At 40.5% G+C, this 15122-nt stretch overlaps 1 protein-coding gene across 1 annotated transcript in view; it reads right to left on the reverse strand.

Moving 5' to 3' along the window:
- The window catches only part of FAM199X (family with sequence similarity 199, X-linked), a 41198-nt gene extending 27071 nt beyond the window's left edge, over positions 1-14127 (reverse strand). Inside the window, exons 1-2 of the mRNA XM_084870489.1 lie at positions 13615-14127; positions 4269-4488 (exon numbers count right to left, since the gene is read on the reverse strand). Coding sequence (XP_084726615.1) covers positions 4269-4488; positions 13615-13811 — 417 coding nt within the window. The 5' untranslated portion in view covers positions 13812-14127. The remainder of the gene's footprint in view (positions 1-4268; positions 4489-13614) is intronic.
- Between the last annotated feature and the right edge of the window lie 995 nt (positions 14128-15122).

Consider the following 15122-nt stretch of genomic DNA (forward strand, 5'->3'; position numbering starts at 1 on the left):
AGCAGTAAGATTTTGGCCCCAAGAGTCTTCCACAATTCCTTTCTTGTACTCCACAGAGTAGCTTTTTCTTTTTGCGCTCATTTCTAGGGGGAAAAAAAAAAAAAAAAGGAATTGGGATATCAAGGTGGGGAGAGGGAGATCACTTAAAATGACACAGGGGGGATCAGAGGGGAGAATCAAAATGGCACAGGAGAATCAGAGGGGGGATTACCATTTTAGTAACCCCTTTTGATCCTCCTGTGTCATTTTGATTGCCCCCTCTGATCCTCCTGTGTCATTTTAAGTGATCCCTCTCCCCACACCCCTGTGCCACTGAACACCTTCACCAGACATCCCCCTACCCCTTTATCAGACATTTACCCCCTGGGGCCTGCCTGGGGACTGTCACTGGGCTTGCTGGGGCCTGGATCTGGGCTGGAGCAGGGTCTGCCACTGACTGAGAACCTTCAGTCATCATGAGGGCGGCCGCGAGCATCAGGTGGTGTCACCAGAGACAGACCAGCACTCACCACCTTCACTGTGTCCTGTCCACTCTAATCCTCCTGTTCTTCTATATGCATCTGCGAAAGTCTCCTCCTCTCTCCAGCCCCGCGCTCACCACTCACTCAGACGTCTGCTCCGCCTCCACACAGCAGTGATGTCAGGATGCCACATAAAGTCACTGGTTGCTAGACGCCAGTCGGGGCAGCCCTAACGACCAGTTTATGGTAAATTAATTTTCATTCTGAGACAGAGCCTGGGGGGCCTTATTTTCGGGGAGATGCCTTATATTTCACTCAGAAGGAAACCTGTAAGTAGGTCTTATTTTTGGAGGATGTTTTATTTTTGGGGAAACACAGTAGAATTTTAGAGTACTTGCTACTTATTAAAAAAAGTTTGTTAAATAAAAGTTTGCTGTTGTCCACCCCATGAGGCTCAGTGATTGAGCGTCAATCTATGAACCAGGAAATCACAGTTCCATTCCCAGTCAGGGCACATTCCAGGGTTTCGGGCTTGATCCCCAGGGGGGGCATGCAGGAGGCAGCCATTCGATGAGTCTCTCTCATCATTGATATTTATTTCTCTCTCTCTCCCTCTCCCTTCCTCTCTGAAATCAATGAAATATATACACTGAATGGCCATATTATTATGATCTCTCAACGTATAATAATCTGGCCACTCAGTATATATATATATATATATATATATATATATATATATATATATATATACACACACATATTAGGGGCCCAGTGCATGAATTCGTACATGGGTGGGATCTGGCCAGCCTAGCCAGGGGGAGGGGACATGAGCGGTTGGCCGGCCTGCCTTCTGGTCGAACTGCTAGTCAAGGGAACAATTTGCATATTAGCCTTTTATTATATAAGATATACACTGTGTGGCCAGATTATAATGTGTTCTGTGATCATAATAATCTGGCCACTCAGTGTATTTTAAAAAAAGGTTTGCTGTCAGTGTGTCATGTTACTCCGGCAGCAGGCTCATACATCTTGTGTCTATCATGCCCCTTGATTGCATTATTTTGTCTTTGCTGGATTCAATCTTGTGTTGTTTTATAAAGTAACATGCTATACAGGCTTGTAGCCTAGGAGGAATAGGCTGTCCCATATAGCCTAGGTGTGTAGTAGGCTATACCATCTAGGTTTGTGTAAGTGCATTCTATGATGTCCACACAACAAAATCACCTTACAATGCATTTCTTAAAATGTATCCTTGTCAAGTGGAGCATGACTGTATTACTGGTGGAAATGTAAAATGGTACAGCCACTTTGGAAAACATTTTGGCAGTTCCTCAAAAAGTTAAACATAGTCATCACATGACTCAGCAATTGCACTCCTAAGACTAAGTCCAAGAAAATTAAAAATATACATCTATATAAAAACACATATTTGAATGTTCATAGCAGCCCAAATATAGAAACAACTCAAATGTCCATCAGCTGATGAATAAACAAAATGTGGTATATCCATATAATTAATGGAATATTCAGCCATAGAAAGAAATTGCTATGGATTAAATGTTTGTGTGCTTCCCCTCAAACTCTGTATTTTGAAGCCGTAATCACAAATGTGATGCTATTTGAAGGTGGGGCTTTAGGAGGTAACTAGGTTTATATAATTCATGAGGGTGGAGCGTCCATGATGGGAATGGTGACTTTATAAAGGGATAGAGAGATCACAGCTTATTTGTGCTCACAAACTCCAGAAAAAGGAAGCCATCTGCAAACCAGAAAGAGGCTCTCACCAGAACCTGACTATGTTGGCATTCTGATCTGAATCTTCTAGCCTCTAGAACAGGGGTCCTCAAACTTTTTAAAGTGGGGGCCAGATCACGGTCCCTCAGAGAGCTGGAGGGCCGGACTATATGAACTACTAATTCCTACTGTAACACCTCGGCTGCGCTCACTGCCCAAAAAACCTGGCGGGCCGGATCAGACTCCTCTGCGGGCCGCATGTGGCCCGCGGGCCGTAGTTTGAAGACCCCTGCTCAAGAACTACAGAAATAAATGTTTGTTGTTTAAGCCACCCAGATTATGGTATTTGTTATAACAACTTGAGCTAAGACTGAAAAGAAGTACTGTTACATGCTATAATATGGACAACCTTGAAAACACAGTAAAAGCATTCAGAAACAAAAGGCTACATATCTGAGTCCATTTATATGAAATATTTAGAAAGGCAAGTCCATAGAGAAAGTAGATTAGTGATTGCTGATGATGGGGTCTGGGGAATTGGGACAATCTCCTAACAGGTATAGATTTCTTTTTGGGGTGATGGAAATGTCCTAGAATTGGTAGTGATGGCTGCAAAACATTGTGAATATATTAAAAATTGCTGAATTACACACTGTAAAATTATTTAAATTGTGAGTTTTATCTCAAATTTTTAAATTTAAAAATTATAATTTTTATCCAAACCATACTTACAACTATATATAAAATAGAAGCCTTTGAAATTATATAAAACATAAAAATACAGTTGTGGATTTTTTCTGTCCTCTTCAAAAACTCTTAAATTTCAATGTAGCATTTTTTTATAATAAGAAAGAAACTGAAACCAATCTAAATATCCATTATTAGGAAATTTGTTAAATTATGATGCAGCTATCAGAAAGATTGATATATGCTGATTGAAAAAACCACAGGGTCAAACAGTGGCTGAAGTATAATTTAATGCTATGCAAATGTACTTGTATCTGCATAAGCTCTTAAAAGTGCTAACCACAGCAGAATAGAAATTGGAAACTTTTTTTTAAATATGTTTTATTGATTTTTCACAGAGAGGAAGGGAGAGGGACAGGTAGTTAGAAACATCGATGAGAGAGAAACATCAATCAGCTGCCTCTTGCACACCCCCTACTGGGGATGTGCCCACAACCAAGGTACATGCCCTTGACGAATCGAACCCGGTACCCTTGAGTCCGCAGGCAGATGCTCTATCCACTGAGCCAAACCGGCTTCGGCAAAATTGGAAACTCTGAAGTTTTAATTTTATGTCATCCTATATTATTTTAATAAAAATTTGAGAAAAAGTAATATTTCATTCCTTTTTGGAATAACAACTTCAAGTATTTAGATGGCTTTCAAATACATTAAGCATTCGAGTTATCTGTTGAATATAACGTGCAGTATGTAAGGAAAGCTTCTTTAAATGTTATTATCTTTTACAATCAGAAAATGGATGTTGGAATAACACAATCTACATTTTCTGATAGATTGTACTCGTGATCACAAGCAGCATTTCTGAACAATTTCCCACAAAGCCATTATACAAAGAGAAGAAAAAAAAACACTATCAGGAAAAAAGCAACTCTACATACAAAGAGAATGCAAAATGAGAAATTATATTTCTGATAACATGACTCAAAATTATGTATTTATGATAATAGTGGTTTGTGATCTTAGATATATAACATGACCCTGATTTAAGGATACTATGCCTATAAGGACATGAAAGCTATTATAATGTAGGAAGAGTAAATTTGCTATATTCATGCACAGATGATGAATAATAATGGGAACATCTTACAAGTATTAAATTACTTGAAAATCTACAAAAGGATATTAGCAGCATCAGAAGCCTAAAAGGTACATCAGCAAAAATAAAGGATACATATTTCATCTAGTTCTTAATGTTGTCAGAGAATTTGTATGATTGGATAAACACTGGAGAAATTTGCTTTGAAGTACAGATAAAAATATCACAACAGAAATTCATACTTCTACTTAGGAAGTAATGATGGCAATTTAAGGGGGGAAAAAACCTACCTGCCATTCAAACTCACTGTCTGACCAATCCCAGTATGTGCTAATAGAAGAAGAGACATCACTGCAGACACTCCCCTCAGGAAATAAGTCAAAAGAAGTGAAGTCTTGCTCATCTAAGAGGGAATAGCAATCATCTTGATCTCCAACAGAAACTGACGAGAACAGCTCCTCACTGCACTCTGAGCTGGCAACACTTGTTCCACAAGAAGTTAAGTTCCACCTTAAAAAAAGGAACAAAAGAAATCACAACAGGAATTACAGAAACTACCCAATTTAAAGATATTAATAATACATTTATGATATTCATGAGGAATGTGGGTATATTTTAGTATGATAATGATACTGTAATTCTTTTCTAAAGAGCCCTTACCTTTTAAGGTTACATCTATAATAATAAAAGCATAATATGCAAATGAACTGAACCAAACAACCGAACAGCAGAACGAACCTCCAGACAACCACACTATGACACCGACAGGCCCCAGACCAGCCAAGGCAGATGCAATGCGATTGGTCAGGAGCCTGGCCCTCACCCCATGATTGATCACAAGATCGCCTGCAGAGGGAGGCCCAGGCCACTGACCAGCAGGCTGTGGAGGGTGTGTAGGGCCTGCCTCTGTGGGGGCGATCTATTACAGAACCCCGGCCAGGTGGGCAGAGCCTCCCTCTTTGGGGAGATTGATCACGGGGCTCCCGGACTGTGAAAGGGCACAGGCCGGGCTGAGGGCCCCCCTCCCCCCGACAAGTGCACAAATTTCATGCACTGAGCATCTAGTATTAAAATATTTATGAATGAGATATGTCAGGGATTTGTCTCAACATAATAAGGGGCTGATAAATGAGTAGGGGGTACTGATAAAGCTCACTGCCATATGTGAATAACTTACACTGGATGATGGGTATATTGGGTACATTACATTAGTCTCTCTCTGTATCTGTTTGAAAATTTTTATAATACAATATTTTAAAAGAAAAAATGTATTTATTTAAGGATAAAGTAAAACTTTCATCCATAAGCAAACATATAGCATACTGGTTATGAGTAAGCTCTGGAGTCAAACTGAGTTCAAATTCTTGCCCTGTCACTTGCCTGCTGTTTGATCTTAAGCAAAACACACCCTCTCCAAGCCTATGTCCTTATTTTTCAAATGCAGCTATAGTGAAAAATGTATACAAAGCGCTTAGCAGACATAAAAAAGTGTTCAATACATGGCAGGTATTATTATCATTAAATAAAAAGAGTAGCCATTGCAGGGCAGAGAAGAGCACCAACAAAGTATACAGGTAGAAGCTCAAAATCAGTGCAGCCTTCTTATATGCTCAGCCAGCATGGCTCAGTGGTTTAGCATCAACCTAGGAACCAGGAGGCCACAGTTCAAGTCCTGGTCAGGGCACATGCCTGGGTTGTGAGCTCGATCCCTAGTAGGGCAGGCATGCAGGAGGCAGCCAATGCATGATTCTCTCTCATCGTTGATGTTTCTCTCTCTCTCCCTCTCCCTTCCTCTCTGAAATCAATAAAATCTTTTAAAAAAGTATTTCTTATAACCAATAATACCCAGCAATAACTAATCTACAATATATATATAAAAGCCTAAGCGACCACCCGACCATCCAATAGGTAGCTATGACATGCAATGACCACCAGGGGGCAGAAGCTCCAACCAGTAGCTATGATGTGCACTGACCACCAGGGGTCAGACGCTTAAAGCAGGAGCTGCCAAGCTGCAGTGACTTGGCAGCTGTGGTTCTCAGGTGATGCACCCAGAACCAGAGAGGAGGGAGCCCAATTCTGTGGTGCATCACCTGAGAACTGCTCTCTCACAATCCAGGACTCCTCAGGGGATGTCAGAGAGCTAGTTTCACCTGATCCCCACAGGCCAGGCCAAGGGACCCCATCTATGCTCTAGTCCATATTTTGGTACTTTTTCTGCATGAGTATTTTTTTTCACAGTCAGCATTCTGCATATATTTTAGTGACCAGCTTTCTTTCACTTAGCATTATACAGTGAACATATCCCCATGTATATTACCTGAAAACATTTTAAAGACTATACAATATCCCATTTATGAAATGTATCATATTATAGTTTATTTAATCTTATTCCTACAATAATATATACTTAAGCTGTTTATAGTTTTTTTTGGTATTACAAGTAATACTGAGATAAAACTTTTTGTTTATAATTATTAATCCAAATATATAATCTCTCAGGATAGATTACTTGAAAGTACTGAGTCACAAAATATAAACACTTTAAAGACCATAGCATACTTAGTTAAATACCTTTCTGAAAGGCTGCACTGATTTACACTCCCCAAAGCAGTATATAAAAGTGGTCATTTCACCACAACTTTAACAGCACTGGAATTTTCACTTCTAAAATTTTTACCTGATGGGAAAAAATTTTTTTTAAATATATTTTATTGATTTTTTACAGAGAGGAGAGAGAGGGACAGAGAGTTAGAAACATCGATGAGAGAGAATCATCAATCAGCTTCATCTTGCACACCCCCTACTGGGGATGTGCCCGCAACCAAGGTACATGCCCTTGACCGGAATCGAACCCGAACCTTTCAGTCCACAGGCTGATGTTCTATCCACTGAGCCAAACCGGTTTTGGCAGAAATTTTTTTTTTAATTTTTAATTCTTTGATTATGGGAATGATCAAAATTAAAAATATCATTTGCTATTTTGCTATAGCATTTTTCTCTGTATGAATGTTTTCCTTATTGATTTTTTAAAGAGTTCTTTATGCATTAAGGATATTAAGATTTCATTTGTAATATTTGTTGCAGGGTTATAATTTCTTTCTTTGTTTTTCTTTTTGGTCTTGAAATCTACAAATCTATTTTCTTTTGTAAATTTCCAGTAGCTGTATACTAGTAATAATATAATCTTCATTGCTTTGGCAGTACCCTAGGGAATTAATTCTTAAAATAATGGTTTAATGTATCAGATACTAATAAGGTACTGAAATAATGACTTCTGAAGAAAAGTCTGTTATTTACCTATAATTAGGTTGTTTCTCATTCATTAAATCCAGTTTTATTCTTGAATTGTATTTTTTCATTTTTTAACTTCTCCCTCTTATTTTGTATGACTAACCTTAATTCCAAAGTTATTAATTTACAAAATTCAGGCAATCCAGCAAATTCTATGGCACCTTTTCCATTGAGCTAAAGGTAAAGTATTTTATATCAGTGAAACAGACACAGAGATATATACACTCTACACTATTATATAGTTTAGTAAATATAAAAGCAGATGTCAGCAAACTTTTAGAAGTAGGCAAATTATAAAATTCTAAGAATCCACAAATATACCTTCTAATATTGCCTAGTTTCATCACATGCTTGCTAGGTAGGAAGTATCCTCATTTTTTAAAAATCAATAAACCTAGTACAACTCACCAAATTGCCCAGGTCTAAGAGAGCAATGTCTAAGCCTGCAGGCGGACACCTCCTGAGGGGTCCTGGACTGTGAGAGGGCACAGGCCGGGCTGAGGGACACCCCCCTCCCTGCCCCACAGTGCACAAATCTCATGCACCGGGTCTCTAGTTGGTGTATAAAAAAGCCATAAATCTCTGGGTGTTAATTTTGTATCCTGTTACATTGTTTAATTCATTTACTAGCATTAAGTCTAGTAGTTATTTGATGCTCAAAGTTACTAATCATCCAAGAGATGCAAATCAAAACAATGCGGTACCATCTCACACCTGTCAGAATGGCTATCATCAACAAATCAACAAACAAGTGCTGGAGAGGATGTGGAGAAAAAGGAACCCCTCATGCACTGCTGGTGGGAATGCAGACTGGTGCAGCTACTGTGGAAAATAGTATGGAGTTTCCTCAAAAAGTTAAAAATAGCACTCCCATTTGACCCAGTGGACCCAGTAATCCCACTTCTAGTAATATATCTCAAGAAATCAGAAATACCAATCAGAAAGGACATATGCACCCCTATGTTCATAGCATTACAATTTACTATAGCTAAGATTTGGAAACAGCCTAAGTGCCCATCAGCAGATGAGTGTATTAAAAAAACTATGGTACATCTACACAATGAATACCACGCTGCTATAAAAAAGAAGGAACTTTTACCATTTGCAACAGCATGGATGGATCTGGAGAACATTATGCTAAGTGAAATAAGCCAGACAGAGAAAGAAAAATATCACATGATCTCACTCATTTGTGGAATATGATGAACAATATAGACTGATGAACAAAAATGGATCCAGAGACAGAGAAGCACCGAAGGTACAATCAACCTCAGAGGAAAGGCAAGGGAGGGGGGAGGGGGAAGGTGGAGAGGAATGAAAGAGATCAACCAAAGGACTTGTATGCATGTATATTAGCATAGCCAATGGACAAGGACACTGGGGTGGTGGGGGCTTGTCCTGGGGGGTGGGAGTGGCCGGGAGGGGTTGATGGGAGAAAAAGGAGACATATGCAATACTTTAAACAATAAGAAATTAATAAAAAGAAAAAACTATTCATTCCTTTTCACTCAGTAATCTAGGAATCCATTCCCTTCCCCAAATAGAAATTTGGAAACAAGATGTATGTGCAAACATGTCTAAACAGTATTATAATAACCAAAAAGGGAAAATAAATTACTCTAAGCATGGGGAACAATTAAATAAGTGTTTTTCTAACCATCAGAAATTTTATTTTCTGACTATTTACTGAAAAGGAAAACACTCGCAGTGTAAGTGCAAATAACCTGGTCACAAATTATATATTTGGTCTGATCCTGATTTTAAAAATTATATGTGTACATAAAAAGAACATTAAAAGTAACATCAAAATGTTAACAGTTATCTTTAGTGAAAGGTATCACAAATTGTAGTTTTGTATATGCCCACAATTTTGTATCACAAGCTTTCATAATAAACATTTGTGTGATTCTTTTAGACTGTTCTATCAGTTTAAAATGTGTAACAAATGATCACTGTATGCATGCACTCAGCAGTGAACCATTCAAATTTATAAAGCTTTTACATCTTATCCACCAAGAGAAAACTACCTAAAACTGAAAGTCTATCTATAACCATAAAATTATTCACAAAGGAGACTTTCTCCACGCTGTAACAGAAAAATGTGGGAAAGAATCCCAATAAAATGGGGTTTAACTCAACAACTAGATTAGCTGTCCAAATTTTAATTTAAAAACTGATAACGCCAAGAAAATTTATCTGCAAGGTTTTTTCACTAAGAATACACAACGGACTTTCAATGGCATTTTGGTAAAATTCAGAAAATCAGGTAAACCATATATATATTCTTCTAAGCCCTTTCTCAGGTAGACCTAACCATTACCTCTCAGGATGAAAATCCAGCCAATGAGCACTGTGGAATAAGTCCTACTTTGAGACTGATGAAAGTCATTCCAAATTTATGCCATTCATTCCCAGGGCACAATCCCATAAAATAATGAGTATTCATCACTGACTCCATGCCAGAATCCCCACAGAGCAACCCTGACCGGGGCTATTCCTCTGGAGCCCCAAGTCACAAGTTAGAGAAGATGATACAACCCCCCTAACTCTCCTCTAAGAGTGACCTCAATTAACTTGGGATCATTACACATCCCTCCTACAGACTTGAAAATAAAAACATTCCAGGTCATTTTTAGGGCTATTTCTTCCATTTTGGCTTCTGAATTAATCTCATCCGTCTTCTGCCATACCACCCTCTTTTTTTCTTTTCAATTTCGCTTTCCTATGAGCTGCTCCTAAAGAGCTAAAATCTCTACTCCTGGAAAAGAAAAACTAAACAAAGCTCCCCCCAAAATCTTCACTTTTATTCTTTCAAATATTACCAAATCTCCTCTCCTTCCTTTCCCTACATTTATTGAAAAGTTTCATCTTCTATCTCAACCTTTGTAACCTTTGACACAGTTCCACTCATGTCACGCTACTGGGATTTCTATTCTGATTGCTCCCAAATCTACATATCTGGCCTGGATAGTTCTCGAAAGCCTTAGCCCTAAGTCACCAAACCCAATTCCTCTTGCCTCTCTCTGTTCATGGAATGTGGTTCTCCCACCTGCAACTCACAGCTCTCTGCACCTCTATTACTTTATTGAGATAGGAAAACTAGGGGTCATACAAAAAGTACACAGTAGTCTTGGGGTTTTTCTGGTTACTGTGATTGAAAACAAGTGTAAATTCACATAACTGATAACTGTTTTATACAATAGTTCATTTCCTATCCTGCCAATATGTGAGGCACTGTCCTCCCACACACTTTTCACAAATTCTCAATGTCTAAGTACTAATGTACTCCTGAAAGGGGAAGAAAATAACACTTCGAGTAGTTCATATTAAGCCCCTTTATCTCACAATTTAATTATAGGACCTATCAATAACATAATTTTTTTCATTTTGCTAAATGACATCCTTTTCGATGGTAGAGGTTGTGGTGGACAACTGCTAAGACAAAATCCACAACTACATTGAAAAATGCTGTCCCCAAAACCAAAAACATGTCTTTAACACTACATAAATATTCCATATCGACATTTCAATTTAAAAATATTTGTTTATCGCCCTAACTGGTTTGGCTCAGTGGAGAGTTCTTGTCAGCCTAAGGAATAAAGGATCCCAGGTTCTAAGGAAGGCCATGTACTCGGTTGAAGGCACATCCCCAGTAGGGGGCGTGCAGGAGGCAGCTGATCAATGTTTCTTATTGATGTTATCTCCCTTCCTCTCTGTAAAAAATTCAATAAAATGTATTCAACATAAATAAATAAAAATATTTGTTTATTGAAATTTATTTTATACTCCCAAAATTCCAGACAAACCCTACTTAGTCATAAAATTCTAACATACTACTAGAAAAGTGTTTATTCTTAGGAAAATGGCTGTGTTCATGTATTACTTTCCACTAAACTTATACCAGTGACAGACCAACCTAAATAACAGGTGACTCTAACCTGAACACTAAGAACCTTCAACCTTAGGAATCATAAATAATGGTGCCCAGAATCCAATAAATGAACAAGTGTAGAAATGTCATCATTCTAAGGCCTTTATCAACAGCATTATTTAAACACTCTCCAGTTTTCTTATCAGGCAACAAGAAGCAAAATAAAGGTAAGTCAAGTGTCTACCCCTTGACATGCTTTTCACTTTGAATGAATTTTTTTTTATAATAACTAAACCCAAAGCAGAATATCTGTACTCAACTATACAGATATGTTTTTTGGATTGTTGCTCAAATTGGTGAATGATTTGATGTGAATTAAAAAAGTGACACTTAAAACTTCAAAATAAAAGAACTCCTTAAACTTTACCCACATATATGATTTAGCTGTTCGCTTCTCCCTGAAAAGAAATGACTGGAAGCATATAGTCCTCCTCTCAAATACCATCATGGGGAGGGGTAAGAAGGCAGAACATTCCTGAGCAGAAAAGATTTAAAAGGTAAGGTAGCCCAAGGAAGAAACAACATCTGCTGTAAGAATTGCTAACTTTGCTTTCACTAATCTCTGCTCAAAAGAATACAGAGAAAGATACATTAGATCTCCTACTGCAATTCCAAGCCTTGCAAAAAGTGGGGGAGGAGAGCGAGGTTTTGAAAAATCAGGCAGTAACTGGGGGAAAAAATGCTTGACTTGGAAAAAGTAGGGCTGAACGGGAACTTCCCCCTCCATCTTCACTGCCCCATTCTGCAAAACAACCTTGGTTTTACCATGGTCTCCAAGAAAGGGGATAGAAAAACACAAGGAAAAAATGGGGAGGAGGAAGCTGTAGGGAATGTACTGTTCTTGCTTCTCGCTAGCCCTCAGCCTCTGTCCCTACACTCCCTTGTCCTCATTATCAGAGCAAGTTAATTCTGAAATCATTTCACTATTCCGTGTATTTAACTTGATCCAATGTTGCAAAATGCAAATATGTCCAAAAGTATTATTTCACACTATTTTCCAATGCCAAAAATCCTAAGCACACCAGATTTCATGAATATGAGACATTAATGTTAAAGTTACTGTATGGGTTAATAGGCTTTAGTGAGTTAGTCTAAGAAAGTATAATAACCATTTATTACACTGGAGCCATTAACTCTGTTCCAAGTTTTAGCACTGGCTCCAAAAGTGTCCCTGGTTTTGCCTCAGTTTTATGACCTTGAACTCAGTCTTTTCTCTCTGGGCCTCAGTTTACCAGCATTTCCTTTTCAAATACGTTGTACTGATGTTCTGGATGATTGCTTAACCTTCCAAATGATATAACTTTCTTTTAGGTAAGAGTCATGTTTTATACCAGTACATTCCTTGTATCTGGTAGAAGCTCAGTAAATCTCTAGACTTATTTAAGAGAACATACAAAAGTCATTAAGATGTGAAAGGATTTGTTCATGCTCATATTATAAACTGCATCAGAAATCAGAACTAGACTCCTTAATTCAACTCCAGTATTTTCTATAGCTGAACTCCTCTCCTCCTTTTTCTCCACACACAATCCCAGGCCTTTGTATTTATATCTCAAACATCCACCTACATCAAAGGTTGGGGCTACGTGTAAAACATCTTCAAATCCCCCACATTCCGTATAACACTTAAATGCTTGCTTGAGAGAATTCTTCAAAGTACTCCTTTCTAATAAAATCAGTTAAAGGACGCACCCCCTGAATACATTTGTATTAAGTAAGCCTATCCAAAACCTCGTTCCATCCTTCCACAAGGGGAGCAAATCAAGGCGTGTGCAACATGAAGAAATCTTCCAGATTTAAGCTTGTACATTTTGGAAGGCCCTAAAGCGCGAAGGTAACGAGTTCGTAAAGGAGAGAGAGAGGGGGAAGAAAAAAAAAAAACAAAAAACTGTCTGGTTTCCTAGGGCTTCACTAAAAAATGGGAGTGGAGGTGGAAATATAGTTGTGAGACAGGTTAAAAATTGGGGGAAATAATATAGCTTTAAAAGTGCCACCTTTCAAAAGATCCGGGGATTAATTTGGAGCCATGTGAAACCCACTTGTCAGAAATGGAAGGGGTTAAACGTTAGCTGGTGAAAGAAAACAGGGAGCAGCTAAAAATCAAAGGTGGGGGTCTGGGATTCGCAGGGGGCAGATGGGGGAGGGATAGAGGAGGAGGAGGAGCTAAGACCAGAAGATGAATGGGGAAAGAGAGTAAAATGCCGACCAAGGGAAATCAGGAGGGCAGGGTGAAAAGGGGGAGGGGAAGCGAGAAGGGAACGGGAATGCACGCTAATCCCGGAGAAAGGTGGGGGAGGGGCGGATGTGAGTGCAGACCCTGGGCGGAGCGCGAGGCTCGGGGGCGACCCAGGGGTCCCAGACTTGAGGCAGGAATGTGGGCAATCAACCCTGTTCCCAGCCGTGGTTCATACCTGTTAGTGTGGAAGCGGTGGAGCGGGTCGGTGCGATGGCAAGAAGACAGCTGGCAGCCGAAGTCACTGATGTCCAGGCAGCCCGGCTCCTCGCTTGGGCAGGTGCCCACCCCGCGAGGGGGTCCCAGAAGCGGGAAGGGTTCCTCGGGGGTCAGGAACTTCTCGTACGAAGTGGTGGCCGACGTCTCGTCGGACATGGCTGGAGATGGCCGAGCTCGGGCTACCTCTCTGGTCCCGGGCTGCTCCCAGGTCCGCCCCTGCCCCCACTCTAAACTGCCGCCCTCGCCGCCACGCCTGGGTGTGCCGCCGCAGTTCACCTGCGAGCTCCACGCCCGCCGCTGCCCCGGGAGTGCGGCGCCGCGCGAAGGGGCTGCTCCGGCCACAGCCCTCTGGCTCCCGAACCGGTTCCCCTGAGGCTTCCGCAGCCCACTCGGCCCCGGCGCCGCTGCTATCCAGCCGCCTTGTCAGCTCAGCGCCGCCGCCGCCAGGCCCGCCCACTGCGCTGGCCGCCCCGGTCCGCCCAGCGCCGGCCGGGACTGGAAGGGCAGCCGGAAGCCGCGCCCCGCGCCCCCTGCTGGAGCGGAGGAGGAACTGAACCTCCGCAGCCGCAGTCGCAGTCGCAGCGGCACTGCCCACTCCGCCCTCCCTGTGGCCAATCAGGGATTCCAGGCGCTAAAAGGCCCAGCACTTCAGGCCAAGCCCCTCCTCCGCTTTGGCACCGGCAGCCACAGGCCTTCGGAAAAGGGACTTGGCCAAGGTAACACTGAGGTTGTGTGAGAAAGAATCCCGATGCCCTGGATCCCAGAATACTAGATCACCCTGTCCCAATTCAACAGTTATTTATTGAGCTCCTGAAGATGTGTGCCCAGCACTGTGCATTGTGCTTTAGGGAAAATGAGCTAAGCAGAGAAAAATCGTCCCTGCCTATATTTTCACCAAACCCTGAGAATTACAGGCAATGGCCTCCAGGGTACTCAGAGCTGCTGAACGCGTAGAGCTCTGTGCTGTGGTTTGCATTATGTATTCAGCTTGGAGTGCCCTGCCATTTCTTCCTTGTTAATCCTTAAAGCCCCGGCTAATTCGTTACCTGCTCTGTGAAGTCTTCCCTAACTCTCAAAGGAGACAGATATTCCTGCCAATGCTCCCCTAGAAAGGGCGCTTACCTTGTTAAATCCAAACAATTTACTAGGTGTCACATACTGTTCTTTCTTCCTTTTATCTGTATTCTAGACAAAGGGTTCCAGGTCTTAGGTGAATACATTTTTTAAAATATTCAGAGGAAAACACAAGATCGCTAATTTCTTATTTTGCCAACTGAACGCAATTTTCAAAATTTTCTACTATTTTGTAAAAAGAAGCGTGTTTCCCTATAAAATTATGTGATCCCTGAGATCTAAGAATGGTTCCTGATAGTGAACTGGGCTAAGATAAAAAAAAAAAAAAAAAAAAAAAAAAAAGCAGAGCCTCGCAGCCATTTCTGCACAGGGACTGCCTGGCTCCGCAACCAT

The sequence above is a fragment of the Pipistrellus hanaki genome (genome assembly GCF_964339955.1).
Source record: "Pipistrellus hanaki genome assembly, chromosome: X".
NCBI lineage: Eukaryota > Metazoa > Chordata > Mammalia > Chiroptera > Vespertilionidae > Pipistrellus > Pipistrellus hanaki.